The 15,751-nt window shown below is 35.9% G+C and overlaps 1 protein-coding gene across 1 annotated transcript in view; it reads right to left on the bottom strand.

Annotated features, from left to right (window-relative positions):
• Positions 1-15,751, bottom strand: part of NRK (Nik related kinase) — a 2,110,367-nt gene that overhangs the window by 498,578 nt on the left and 1,596,038 nt on the right. Inside the window, exon 19 of the mRNA XM_044057244.1 lies at positions 3,031-3,107. Coding sequence (XP_043913179.1) covers positions 3,031-3,107 — 77 coding nt within the window. The remainder of the gene's footprint in view (positions 1-3,030; positions 3,108-15,751) is intronic.

Below are 15,751 nucleotides of genomic sequence, written 5' to 3'. Positions count from 1 at the left end.
TGTGGCTACATAAATGCTACTCTGTATTATAAGAAATGTACATTTAAGGACAGAAAGGATATTAGTGGGATAGAAAAAAAACATACAAAATACAGCTGCTGAAATTTAAGTCTGGACTGTAAGAAGTTTTCTTTACCTTAAGAAAACGTACCACAGCTGATGAAAAATGATGGTACACTGAGTTTTAAGACCACATGACCACATGCAGAAAATAAGTTAGCAGTCAGTACTACAGTTTGGAAAAATAAACATGTAATGCATCTGGTATACTACTTATGAGGATCTATTAAGAATAAGTCATTGCCTGTGAGTGGTGGTGGGATGGGTAGGATTCAACTAGTTAAGTTAGACACTGTAATAAAGAAAGTTGATTCAACTGGTTGCCATGAGATTTAATCTAGTTTACGTTCAGACTGCCAAAGAGGATACAATTAGTTTGTAAGAAACAAGATGAAAAAAAGTATCAAGGATGGAATTTAAGAGATCAGCTTTGTTGCTGCAAAAGGAAATAAATTCCTGACTACAACCCATGTGATCAAAGGCTTGATAGTTTGTTGAAGCTAGCAATTACAGGATGTGCATATCCATTCTGAGAGGGAGGGAATAAATTAGAAATACCAAATGCCACAAACCCTTTGGAGGACAGATGGTGATACAAAGGATGGACTTAGGACACACATTTAACTGTGTTCAGCCAAGGGTGCTATGACACTATGCAAAGCACAAATAAAGACAATTTATCAGCAAAAAGCAACAACTATGTGGTCATCAAGCTTAGTATCTGAGTTCAAGTAACTAGCAGATAAGCAGAGGGATAGCACAACAAACACATCAGCATCAAATATCTTAGTGTAAAACAAAGCAAATGACCACAGTACAGGGGCATGTGTAAAGCAGCATGCTGCAATGATGGAGTGAAATCCAAAGTTAAGGTCAGTGGAACATCACATTCAGGGAGACAGTATGTTGGTCAGCATAAAAATAACCAAACAAAGACTGAGAGTTGTATAAAAGGAAAGAAGACGGTCACCTCTGATGAAATGCAGATGTGGGAAAAAATATGGTCAACTCTAAAGAACTGCAGATTGCTAGTGTGCGTTGTCTGTGGGTGGGGGGTGCAGTGTGTAGGCTTGGGGGCACATAATATCACCTTCTGGACAGAATCTTATTGCACTTGCAGAACACAACATTTTAAAACTCCGAGCTCTTATCATAATCCTTAAGAAAATCCTGCTGTGCCACTTTCCAAGTCCACCCACAAAAATGCACCTCAGTCCCCCTGCTGAAACATCCCACTGCTTTAAACCCACAGTGACACAACTGACAAAGACAGTCTGTGAACCAGACCACAAAAAAAACTGCTGCAATTCTCCAGCTATGCGACATTACAGACTATGACACAAAATACATACTGTAATGAAAACGTTAGTAGCAGCTGCTATTGATGTCATTCATAAAAGGTGAAGGCAATACCATTTCCTCTGTGACTTGAACTTGTGGTTCTCAGGAAGCAGTCACAAAAAATGGCTGCCTTTTCATTAGAAAGGGAAAAGCAGGTCCATGCTATAGTATTGCAAAGGAACCTTAGAATGGTATGACACAGATAACTCTCCATCGATTGTTAGCTGCCAAGTCTAAATATGTGACTAGGAACCCTTATGTAGTGTGCGCAATTACAACATATCCGCAGTCTGTCATGCTTCAATGTTTCAGTTGCCAACTGTAGTTCCAGGTTTGTAGGCAATGTTAAAAAAAATACTCAAACAACAATGACAACCTTTACTGACATTATTCAGTGCAGTTTAGAGATAATGACTACACAGATTGTCTTTCTTGACAAAAGCTTGGTGAAGGAAAAGACTGGGATCTTCTAATAAACTGTTCTTTGCAGCAACTAGATTAATGTGGTCGTAATCAGAAGAAAGAAGGAAAGTGATGAACCAGTGACAAAACTGCTCTAAGCAGCTTCTCCTGGCTAATTTAAACACTGCAGCTACACACAGAAACACATGTTCCTTACAGAATAAGCCAAGTCTAACCTGGAAAACACACTTTATAAAAAACTATATACGGTTTATTATATACTTTGGTATAGTTCTTAAACATTCAGTAAGATATATCTTGAGAATGTATAATAAACTTGAGTATGAAATCAAATTCTTTTATTCATTCATTTTTCCAATGATCTGCTTAATGCAATTCATGGCTGGGAGGGGGCATAATACTTAAAATGTCATCACAGTGTAAAACAATTATGTATACTTGATATTGTACTGTAACATGTTCTTTTGTTAAAAACGACACAATGTTCAATCTGTAACTAACTAACTAAATTAAAAAGAAGAATCTAAGAAACACTTGTTAGCCATCAAGAAGAATGATTTTTTTTAAATGTTTTGGCTATTGCGTGTAAAGATGGCAAGAAATCTTTTTTTGTATGAGTGTTTCTGTTGAGAATTTCAGTGGTGACCATTAAGACATTACTAGAGTATAAGGTGACACTCTGGCAGATCAGGCTGATGCCGATAAACTGCCTGGTTTAAATAAATCAATTAATATCAAATGTTTTTTACTAAGACAAAGAATTTGAATATGAGATTTTATGGTATTTTAGTTACAAATTAATTGCTAACAAGTAGTACTGCTTAACCAAACTTAACTGCATGTACTTTAAAGCATGAAAGACTAGTACCAAAAGTATTATGATTCTGGGGCATTGCCCACTTTTAGACTGTTTGCATTGGTTGTCTTTCTTTATCACATGATTATTTGAATGTCTTTTTAAGGAGAGTGTGTGTGTGTTTCACAAACTTTTCTGATGAAGTTCTTGTTGAAACATTAAAGAGAACAAAAGTGCAAAGAGAAAGTGTTTACAGGTTCTTTTCTAGCCATAGTTTTGCTTTTTTTTATTTTTCCAGTTGTTCAGTATTTTTTGTTGGTAACAAACTGAACAGTCTTACAAAGAACCCTGACATTCCATCTTAAAGTATTTATCATGTAGGACTATAAGAGAACACTCAGGATACATACAGCAGGGTGTCCATCTTCACTCTTCTGGCTTGATTGAGAATAGCGCTGGAGTAAAGGGCTTTCAGTTTGTGATGTCCCTAAAATATGTAAAAGAAACAAGATTAAAATGCACAAATCAACAAACATGGTTAGTCATCTCCAATAATGAACAAGAAATAGAGAAAATAAATGCAGACTACCAAAAACCTTTTTGGTTAGGCTTATATAGGCCCCAGGGCAGATAGCTTAGTACCTACCTATAAACCACAGAATGGCTGTAGTATCAAATAACTGTATGAACACATTTAACAATGCCTGAAGTGATGCATCGTAATATATTAAAACACTGATGCACTGCCTAATAACCACCTCCTAAGGTGACAGGAATTCTTAAAATTACAGTGCTTAGTCTGTCCTATTTTGTTAAAGAATAGATACTAGGTGAAAAAAAACATAACAGTTTGCTCATAGACACTGTAATAAGTCCCATAAACAGGAGTTTTGTTGTGTCTCTCATACATTGGCTGTAGTTATGTAATACAATTCGTAAAAATCATTTGTACTACTGTTTCTCAGTATGCAGTCCCATTACTTAAAGTGTGAATCGTTCTGATGGATTATGCTCTATTTTAGTATACATCTGTGTACATATCACTCTACAGTCTGGGAAAGCAATATGAAATGTACACAGATCAGTTTGCACTGACATCTACTGATGGGTATTGGTGTGTGTTTCTGGAGATAATAGTTTCAGCCTGTATGCAGACTGGTGCTAAGATTCACCATACATTATTGCAGTGCATTCAGATATAGACTACCTAACAATATAATCATGTACTGTGATAAGACATCCAGTTAAGATTTACGGTGTAGTATGACATATGCTATTTCCAAGTGCATATACTTAGTAATTAAAAATACTGACCTACTGAAAGAAGAGGTGTGTGTGATCCGATTCTTGGGTCCCCCTACCAGCTGGATAGCAGTGTTAAAGCAATTCCATCAGACAATTAATGACATTCTGCAAAATGCAGATGCAGCTTTAAAATCAGTTTCTGCCTGACAGACAGATACAGACTCGGAGATTAAGCCAGAGTGCTAGACAGTTTAAAAAAAGTATGCAGTATTGCAGATGCACATAGCAAATGTACAAAAACAGCTTGTAGACTATGTGGTGAAAGGAAGGAAGTGTAAAAAAAAACAAACACAGGGGGAACACGAGCAGCTTCTGCTCCACCAGGGTTACAGACAGATACACAACACTCTTTAAAGTGATAGCATTGAATGCAAGGGATTCGTATGTTGCAACAGAGTTAATAAAGTATTAATCAAGTAACAGCCATTGGTAATGTTGATAGATATTGTGTAAATTAAAATGTTTTTCCCCAATATACTGTGTGTACAGTGGAAGGAAATGTGCAAGGCCAAACAGCAGTTTTCAAAATAATATGGCTTGCTTTGCAAGAACAGTTATGTTCAGCTTAGATATTAATAACATATAGCTGTGGGCTTTACTGTAAATGCATCCTGTTATAGAAAAAAAGGAAGTTGACTTTCATGGCTTTCAGACGCAGAAATAAATAAATAAATAAAATGCAGACAGGTCAACTGATGCAAAGATGACGTGGAGAGATTTTTGTTAAGTCTTCAGATACAGCGAGGACCAAAAAAGGGCATGAAATAACCATGGACTTTTTCATGACACAGACAGAAACCAGAAGAACAAATCACAAGGACATTAAAAACATTGGTTGAAAAGAGTATATAAACTGGGCAGTATGTTTAATTCAGTAGTGACGTTTAGACTAAGTGTGCTTTAGTCTATTCATCTGTCTAGCTGTATTGCAATAGAATTGAAATAGCTCTGACAGAATTAACTGTTTGGCAAGAATTTGTTCTGAGACAAAGTATAACAGATAAAGTAGTACGGAGTTTGTCTGGTCACTTTTGGACATTGTCTTCAGTGATATTTCTTCAGAAAAGAGAGAGATACATTACTTCAACTGTCTGTTGAACTAACGTAGTAAGTAGGGATCCCTCTGTAATATTAACTGCTGGTAACAGATATATGGTCACAGCCACTGGCCAAGGCTCGCCACTGAAGAAATGTATCTCTCTCTTTTCTGAAGAAATGTCACTGAAGAAAATGTCCAAAAGTGACCAAACTCCATACTACTGTATCTGTTATACTTTTTGTCTCAGAACAAATTCTTGCCAAACAGTTAATTCTGTCAGAGCTATTTCATTTCTATTATAACACAGCTAGACAGATGAGTAAAAACTAAAGCATCCACACAAAAAATGGAAAAAGGAAGCGCCTGCCAAACAGAGCACAGCCAAAATATTAGGTTAGCACGATCAGTTTATTCAATATGCGCTTTCGGTAGAGTAGCTTACCCCACCTTCCTCAGACTACAATGACATCAATACTAGAACACCACTGCTTAAATATTCTAAGCCAAATCAATTATCCAATTTCACACAATTAATAAAATCAATTGAATTGAAAGTTTTATATGAATCATGAACAGTTTTTAAAACCAATTTTTAAAAACAACTTTAAAACAATCATATTTATTCACTCTAAATACGTTAAACTAAAAGCATAACACATAAAGCTAAAAACACACAGCAGCATTAAATATTTTAGCTAACCTTGCTCCAAATATGTATGAACACATTTCAGTTGATATTTTATATTTACTATTTCCTAGCTATAAATGATTAAATAGATGCTTGAAAATAGTTTAGTGCTTATGATGCATAAATTAATTTATAAGTTTATGAATTAATTAATAACCTTGCAAGTTAGGAGAGAAAACAGAAGGCTAATTTTAACCCTTTTGCCGGACCTTAGCTTGTACGCCACTTGATATAATAATTCAGCATGCAGACCAATGGTATTGTTATAACATTGCTAGTATTATTCATGTTAAAAAGTGCCCCCTAGAAATATATCATTATATGTTAAATTAAAAAATGTAATAAGAATAAGTTTCAATTCCAAGAATATATTTTGCCCTTAATACATATGTCACCATAAAAAAGGAAACTGAGCATCATTGCCCCCAAATTAGCCCAACTGCCCTACCTTCTGAGGGCTTTCAATTTGAGTATACTCTTAATGGACACTAGTTCATTTAATCCTGGGGGGATATATGCTGACAAACGGATCTGCCACAGGACTTCTTGTTCCTCTAAAAGCAATTGCCATGGACCCCCTCTAATATGTGGTTCCGTTTGATATAAAACTGAGAACTCGAATTCATGATCAAAATGTTGGCCAATATGCTTCGCTAGTGCATTGTTTGGATCGCCCTTGCTGATAGCATATAAATGCTCGTATATTCTTTTCTTGAGTGGTCTATCGGTCTTACCGATATAAAATGCAGGACAATGTCTGCAAAGTGCCACATATACCACTCCTTTAGAATTGCAGTTGTACTTCCCATTTATCACATATTCATTTCCCGCCATTTTAATTGGGGATTTAGTGCAAATGTGTCTACAATAGGAGCACATACCACACTTAACCATTCCCAATTTTTTCTTATCCTTTTTAAACTTGGTAGCCTCTAATAGATCTTTTAAATTAGGTCCACGTCTATAGGTGAACCTAGGCTTGTCGCCAATGGCCCTGATAAGCTGCTGGTCATCAAGAAATAGTCTCCAATTTTTAGTTATGATTTCTTTTATTGCTTTAAAGTCCAAGCAATATGTAAAAAGAAAGGAGATATGAGCATTTTGGTCATTATTATTGCCAACAGCACCTGCTATCATAATGCCTCCTGATAAGGGTTGAAAATGCCCAGAGCCTCTTTTGTATATTACCTCCTGTCTTATCTCCTCAACAAATGAATGTGGATACCCTCTCATCAAGAACATGGATTGAATTTGTTCACATTCTTTCAGGACGTCACCTTGTTCAGACACCATTCTAGCCGCTCGGACAAACTGTCCTTTAACGGCACTTCTTTTTTGATGTAGAGGGTGTGAACTAGTAAAATGTAAATACATATTAGAAAAGGTGGGCTTCCTGAAGATTGCTGATTTAAATTTATTCAACTCCTTATCCTTACTGATCCTCACATCCAAAAATGAGACATCATCCAGCCCAATGGAATGTGTAAATTCCAAAAAATTCATCATCTTGACCATGCTCTCAATAAACACAGGTATAGTATCAAGAGGCCCCTTCCATAGAAAGAACATGTCATCTTGGTACCTAGTGTACCAAGAGACATGTTCTTTGTACAAGGCATTGTGAAACAAATATTCAAATTCCCAGTGGGCCAATACACTGTTGGCAAAAGTACACCCGCATGGTGACCCCATTGCTATGCCGGTATAGTTTGAAGGAAAAATAAATTTTTAAAAACAAGATAATTGTTTTTGAGAATTACTTCTAGTAATGTTTCAACAAGGCGTATTTGTTCATTCGATGCTCCTTTTCGAAGCATAAAATCCACTGTCCACCCTACCCCTAAATCATGTGGGATGACCGTATAGAAGTCTTTTATATCAACCACTAAGAAAATCAAAGAGGGATCATATGGAATTTTACTAATATCCTGAAGAAAACCCCATGAATCTCTACATATTTGTACCTCATCTTTCAACAGTGGCTTAAGAATGCTGTCCACTATTTTGGCACACGCATATGTAATAGACCCCCTTCCATCAACAATAGGCCTGAAAGGGGGATTTACAAGATTTTTGTGAATCTTAGGTGTGCCAAAAATAGTGGGAATTCTAGGAGCTGGCATAATCAAATACTGCAGTAAATCATAATCGATGCTGCCTTCAAGAAACAATTCATCCAAAATATTCTTGATTTTTGCATAAGCTACATTAATTTGATTAATGCTTGAAGGCTCATAAACGTCTGATTCCAAATATTCCAGCATAACCCTGACATTACACTCATTTAGTAGTTTAATAAAAGCTAACTCATTATTACTAACATTGTGAGCCATATAATTATTTCTTCTAACAGACAATTTATTGAGAGCCATTGCTCTCAAATCTAACTCACACACTTTCTCAAAAGTATATAAGATTGGGTTTAGAGGGGGGTTAAATACACTAGAAACCTTATGTGTATTAAGCAATGAGGGCATATTGCCTAAGGTGTATGCTAGATTTAACTTGCGTACAAAGTTTAAGATCTACAATGATATTAACAATATTACATTTCCTATCTGGAACAAATGATAGACCCTTGGCAAAAAAATCAACAAGTTTAGAGTCTGTAGACAATACTGTATAATTGTATATTTTAAAGTCTCCTTTATCATTGCAAAGAATACTGGGCCCATCCAGGGAAGGTAAATCGTAGATGCAAGAATGCACTTGGGACAATTCTAACGCCTCCGTTGATTGCCCTTCTTCCTTCTCTGGGTGTGCCTCCGATTCTTTGCCCCATTGTTCGATGTATAGTTCCCTGTTGTGGTAGGCCTGTGAAAATCCTGCTCATTAGTATCAAAGCTGGATCCCTCATCCAAACAATTGCAGTTGTTATTATTAGTGTTATTGGATGCGCCATTACAGTTATTAGCAACTATTTTCAAGCATCTATTTAATCATTTATAGCTAGGAAATAGTAAATATAAAATATCAACTGAAATGTGTTCATACATATTTGGAGCAAGGTTAGCTAAAATATTTAATGCTGCTGTGTGTTTTTAGCTTTATGTGTTATGCTTTTAGTTTAACGTATTTAGGGTGAATAAATATGATTGTTTTAAAGTTGTTTTTAAAAATTGGTTTTAAAAACTGTTCATGATTCATATAAAACTTTCAATTCAATTGATTTTATTAATTGTGTGAAACTGGATAATTGATTTGGCTTAGAATATTTAAGCAGTGGTGTTCTAGTATTGATGTCATTGTAGTCCGAGGAAGGTGGGGTAAGCTACTCTACCGAAAGCGCATATTGAATAAACTGATCGTGCTGACCTAATATTTTGGCTGTGCTCTGTTTGGCAAGCGCTTCCTTTTTCCATTTTTTGTGTGGAAGTTCGAGTTTCATTTTTTTGCAGTACCAGTTTATGTCGAGTGGAATGGGAGGAACGGATCAAACTAACGAGCACAACCGGGCTGCTTCCCCAACGATGTTTTCTCAAAATGAGTCTATCGAGAATCCAAAAGAGAGTCAGCAGCCACCGGGGCCATCGAGATCTAATTCTGTGAGTGACTTAACAATTTTGGTTAATCTACTAATGGCTAAAGTAGATAACCTCTCTCAAAAGATACAAGAACCTTTTGGCAGCAGCATACGAATGCATTCCCCACATCCACCGGCGCCTATTTCGGGGCGGACGGGGACCGGTACAGGAAGAGGGAATGCGTGTTTGAATGTTGAACACAGTAGCACACAGAATCCGTTGAGACAAAACCAGGCTGGGATTAATGTTAATACTGGAGTTAATGATAATAATGCACTAATGGAATCTCCTCAACGCAGTTCTACAATTCCTAGCTTAGCTGCAATGCTGGCAAAGAAAGACTTTTTCAACAATGATAGCGCCTTAGCAGCGAATGCCCAGGATGAGCGGGTGAGTTCTTTTCCAGACCATTTGAATATCTTTGACATTAAGTTATTCAGGTGCAGGAAATTACAACTGGAGGTCGCTTACCTCCGTGAATGCATTGACAAAGGACTGGTTCCGAAGGGGCTGCGCCAGTGGCGCTACCCCACTGGACTAATTGAGAACTCTGCTTTCCATAAAGAACTCTTAGCCCTGTTTGATAGACAGGGAATTGAGTTCATGGAAGTATTAATAAACACTTATGGCGTTGAAATTAATAGCTTACAAGATGAACTCATTAAACTAGAAGTGTCTTTACAACAACATGCAGACTTTCCTAGGTATCGCTTTGATTATCTTAGAATTCTATCAAGCATTGAAGCGTCGGTTTCAAAAATTTTGGCAAACAAAAAATGCAAAATTGATAGAGATATGCTGGATTATAAAAATCATAAAGCATATCCTTTGCCTCCTTCGGGCCAAGTAGCTGCGTGGAGGGCATCCACAATTAATGACATTCCTGCCACCTCTCAGGCACTTCAGTGCAATGAAGGTGAAGGGGAAGGTTCAGCTGTTAGGAGAAGTGAACGGATAAGAAATTATAACAATGCTAATAACTGTAATGGCCCATCCAAAACACTAATAATAACAACTGCAATTGTTTGGATGAGGGATCCAGCTTTGATACTAATGAGCAGGATTTTCACAGGCCTACCACAACAGGGAACTATACGTCGAACAATGGGGCAAAGAATCAGAGGCACACCCAAAGAAAGAAGGGCAATCAATGGAGGCGTTAGAATTGTCCCAAGTGCATTCTTGCATCTACAATTTACCTTCCCTGGATGGGCCCAGTATTCTTTGCAATGATAAAGGAGACTTTAAAATATACAATTATACAGTATTGTCTATAGACTCTAAACTTGTTGATTTTTTTGCCAAGGGTCTATCATTTGTTCCAGATAGGAAATGTAATATTGTTAATATCATTGTAGATCTTAAACTTTTTGTACGCAAGTTAAATCTAGCATACACCTTAGGCAATATGCCCTCATTGCTTAATACACATAAGGTTTCTAGTGTATTTAACCCCCTCTAAACCCAATCTTATATACTTTTGAGAAAGTGTGAGAGTTAGATTTGAGAGCAATGGCTCTCAATAAATTGTCTGTTAGAAGAAATAATTATATGGCTCACAATGCTAGTAATAATGAGTTAGCTTTTATTAAACTACTAAATGAGTGTAATGTCAGGGTTATGGCACCTGACAAAGGTGGGGGGCTAATTTTCATGGATGAGTTTTTCTATGAAAAGAAAATGCTGGAATATTTGGAATCAGACGTTTATGAGCCTTCAAGCATTAATCAAATTAATGTAGCTTATGCAAAAATCAAGAATATTTTGGATGAATTGTTTCTTGAAGGAAGCATCGATTATGATTTACTGCAGTATTTGATTATGCCAGCTCCTAGAATTCCCACTATTTTTGGCACACCTAAGATTCACAAAGATCTTGTAAATCCCCCTTTCAGGCCTATTGTTGATGGAAGGGGGTCTATTACATATGCGTGTGCCAAAATAGTGGACAGCATTCTTAAGCCACTGTTGAAAGATGAGGTACAAATATGTAGAAATTCATGGGGTTTTCTTCAGGATATTAGTAAATTTCCATATGATCCCTCTTTGATTTTCTTAGTGGTTGATATAAAAGACCTCTATACGGTCATCCCACATGATTTAGGGGTAGCGTGGACAGTGGATTTTATGCTTCGAAAAGGAGCATCGAATGAACAAATACGCCTTGTTGAAACATTACTAGAAGTAATTCTCAAAAACAATTATCTTGTTTTTAAAAATTTATTTTTCCTTCAAACTACCGGCATAGCAATGGGGTCACTATGCGGGTGTACTTTTGCCAACAGTGTATTGGCCCACTGGGAATTTGAATATTTGTTTCACAATGCCTTGTACAAACAACATGTCTCTTGGTACACTAGGTACCAAGATGACATGTTCTTTCTATGGAAGGGGCCTCTTGATACTATACCTGTGTTTATTGAGAGCATGGTCAAGATGACGAATTTTTTGGAATTTACACATTCCATTGGGCTGGATGATGTCTCATTTTTGGATGTGAGGATCAGTAAGGATAAGGAGTTGAATAAATTTAAATCAACAATATTCAGGAAGCCCACCTTTTCTAATATGTATTTACATTTTACTAGTTCACACCCTCTACATCAAAAAAGAAGTGTCGTTAAAGGACAGTTTGTCCGAGCGGCTAGAATGGTGTCTGAACAAGGTGACGTCCTGAAAGAATGTGAACAAATTCAATCCATGTTCTTGATGAGAGGGTATCCACATTCATTTGTTGAGGAGATAAGACAAGAGGTAATATACAAAAGAGGCTCTGGGCATTTTCAACCCTTATTATCAGGAGGCATTATGATAGCAGGTGCTGTTGGCAATAATAATGACCAAAATGCTCATATCTCCTTTCTTTTTACATATTGCTTGGACTTTAAAGCAATAAAAGAAATCATAACTAAAAATTGGAGACTATTTCTCGATGACCAGCAGCTTATCAGGGCCATTGGCGACAAGCCTAGGTTCACCTATAGACATGGACCTAATTTAAAAGATCTATTAGAGGCTACCAAGTTTAAAAAGGATAAGAACAAATTGGGAATGGTTAAGTGTGGTATGTGCTCCTATTGTAGACACATTTGCACTAAATCCCCAATTAAAATGGCGGGAAATGAATATGTGATAAATGGGAAGTACAACTGCAATTCTAAAGGAGTAGTAATATGTGACACTTTGCAGACATTGTCCTGCATTTTATATCGGTAAGACCGATAGACCACTCAAGAAAAGAATATACGAGCATTTATATGCTATCAGCAAGGGCGATCCAAACAATGCACTAGCGAAGCATATTGGCCAACATTTTGATCATGAATTCGAGTTCTCAGTTTTATATCAAACGGAACCACATATTAGAGGGGGCCCATGGCAATTGCTTTTAGAGGAACAAGTCGTCCTGTGGCAGATCCGTTCGTCAGCATATATCCCCCCAGGATTAAATGAACTAGTGTCCATTAAGAGTATACTCAAATTGAAAGCCCTCAGAAGGTAGGGCAGTTGGGCTAATTTGGGGGCAATGATGCTCAGTTTCCTTTTTTATGGTGACATATGTATTAAGGGCAAAATATATTCTTGGAATTGAAACTTATTCTTATTACATTTTTTAATTTAACATATAATGATATATTTCTGGGGGGCACTTTTTAACATGAATAATACTAGCAATGTTATAACAATACCATTGGTCTGCATGCTGAATTATTATATCAAGTGGCGTACAAGCTAAGGTCAGGCAAAAGGGTTAAAATTAGCCTTCTGTTTTTACTCCTAACTTGCAAGGTTATTAATTAATTCATAAACTTATAAATTAATTTATGCATCATAAGCACTAAACTATTTTCAAGCATCTATTTAATCATTTATAGCTAGGAAATAGTAAATATAAAATATCAACTGAAATGTGTTCATACATATTTGGAGCAAGGTTAGCTAAAATATTTAATGCTGCTGTGTGTTTTTAGCTTTATGTGTTATGCTTTTAGTTTAACTTATTTAGGGTGAATAAATATGATTGTTTTAAAGTTGTTTTTAAAAATTGAGTTTAAAAACTGTTCATGATTCATATAAAACTTTCAATTCAATTGATTTTATTAATTGTGTGAAATTGGATAATTGATTTGGCTTAGAATATTTAAGCAGTGGTGTTCTAGTATTGATGTCATTGTAGTTGAGGAAGGTGGGGTAAGCTACTATACCGAAAGCGCATATTGAATAAACTGATCGTGCTAACCTAATATTTTGGCTGTGCTCTGTTTGGCAAGCGCTTCCTTTTTCCATTTTTTTGTGTGGAAGTTCGAGTTTCATTTTTTTGCAGTACTAAAAACTAAAGCACACATAGTCTAAACATCATTACTGAATGAAACACACTGTCCAGTTTATATACTCTTTTCAACCAATGTTATTTTTAATGTCCTTGTGACTTGTTCTTCTGGTTTCTGTATCATGAAAAAGTCCATGGTTATTTCATGCCCTTTTTTGGTCCTCACTGTATCTGAAGACTTCACAAAAGTCTCTTCACGTCATCTTTGCATCACGTGACCTGTCTGCAATTTATTTATTTCTGCATCTGAAAGCCAACTTCCTTTTTTTCTATAACAGGATGCATTTACAGTAAAGCCCACAGCTATACGTTATTAATATCTAAGCTGAACATAACTGTTCTTGCAAAGCAAGCCATATTATTTTGAAAACTGCTGTTTGGCCTTGCACATTTCCTTTCACTGTACACACAGTATATTGGGGAAAAGCATTTTAATTTACACAATATCTATCAAGCAGCACTCTGCACCTTAAAGAATAGTTCTGAAAGTCTAACCCTAAAAGAATGCTTTACAAAACCAAAGTTTTGCCCCCCATAATTAATATATGCAGACAAATGAAGCAAATCGGGCAATGTTTCTTAATTTTTTTTCTCTACCTCATTATTCAAAATGCAAGTTCCTGATCTTTGCACCTTTCTCATGATACGGCTGATATACGACCCAAACCGGTTTGTTTTTTAATCACACCCATACTTAATATTTTAAAACAATAGACTGCTTCATAATTATACAACTTCAAAAATCTTACTTTCATGACACTATAAAAATATATCACCAACTATAGTAGAAGTGCTGAACATCATCACTTTGACATGTATATGCGTAAAAAGATTCAAAGCTCTACATCTTCAACAGCTGATTGCCGCCTTCTGAACAAATTGTGATGCATGGCTTACTTATCCTGGAGTGCAATGCATAACACACAACTAACTTCAGTTAATTACAGTCAGACTCAGAGAAATTAGTGAATTTGGTCCTAAAACTAACTTCTGGTGTGTGTGTGTCAGTTGAAGGATAACTGCTTGAATTTTAAAATGAGAAGTGGGTACAAAGTGTACATACCTTCATGAAAAAATGCACTCATCCAGTTTTAATGCTACCTGCAATTCTTCTTATGAGTTACATATGGCCTTTATAAATGCTATAGCATTTTCTATATAAGGAAAGCAAATCACAAATTTTATCAAACTATGTACGTGCATACATAGGCACAATGTGGAAAGAAAATGCATTAAACATTAAAAGTACAAATATGTTAAATTATTTATTTTCATAGCTATTGACTTTTTTAAAAATATGACAGACATATTGATTTGCTTTTATAGCTAAGACAGTATGAGTGGCAAAGCATTCTTAATACTGGTATATCCCAGGTTTAACCGAAACACTAAGTATAAAAGCATTGCTAAAAAGTGTTTAAAACACTGAATCCTCGTAATGACACTTTATACATTTTTTAACTTACTCATTTTGTGTATGTCACTTTAAATTAATAAGTTAATTAGTTCTGAACACTGAGGGCTATGGATTTTCGTTGTATATTATATACATAGGGAATGCCAAAGGAAGTATCAGTATGACAGAGCTTACTATTCTAAATGAAATAAAGATAGAAATTATATATTTTTAAAAGGTTGTGTTTGGTTCTAATTATTTTACTAACACTCCATGGTCTCATTTTAGTCATACCATATTGGACTCTGTTCTTGTATGTTTACAAGGATTACCATTTGAAATGTCGGGACCCACAATGCTGATACTGAACTGCCGAAAAAACTGACTTACATATATTTAGTTCAAGATGGATGTTTCTCGTAATATTCCCTTTTCAGAGGTATGGCTATCTTGGAGTCAATATATATAAGTGTGGGGGGGATTAACCCCCTCCTGCAAAAAGATGTTTAATGGAAAAAAGAGATGTTTGATATTCGCTCTTCTCAAGCATTTGCAGTCTTTTTTTCAATATGTCTGCACTCAGCATTACAACTGCGAACATTAAAATAGGAAGCCCTTTGCAAGCTGTCAAAATATGGCATTGTAATACAGATCCTACCAATGAGTCACTACAAAACTGTGAGATGTGCTGCAGTTAGTGGTGAATATTCAAGGGGAGGTACGCTGTACTTCAGTACAATAGTATGCTCACCTGAACATTATAGATTTTTATTTTATAAATGTAAAAATGAGCTGAAGCCACCATTATAAGCCTGAACACTTGTAATGCTTTCACAATGCTCATGCCAT

This window comes from Protopterus annectens, chromosome 15.part0, assembly GCF_019279795.1.
Source record: "Protopterus annectens isolate FY-2018-M chromosome 15.part0, PAN1.0, whole genome shotgun sequence".
NCBI classification, from domain to species: domain Eukaryota; kingdom Metazoa; phylum Chordata; order Ceratodontiformes; family Protopteridae; genus Protopterus; species Protopterus annectens.
This window is presented reverse-complemented; position numbering and strand designations above follow the sequence as displayed.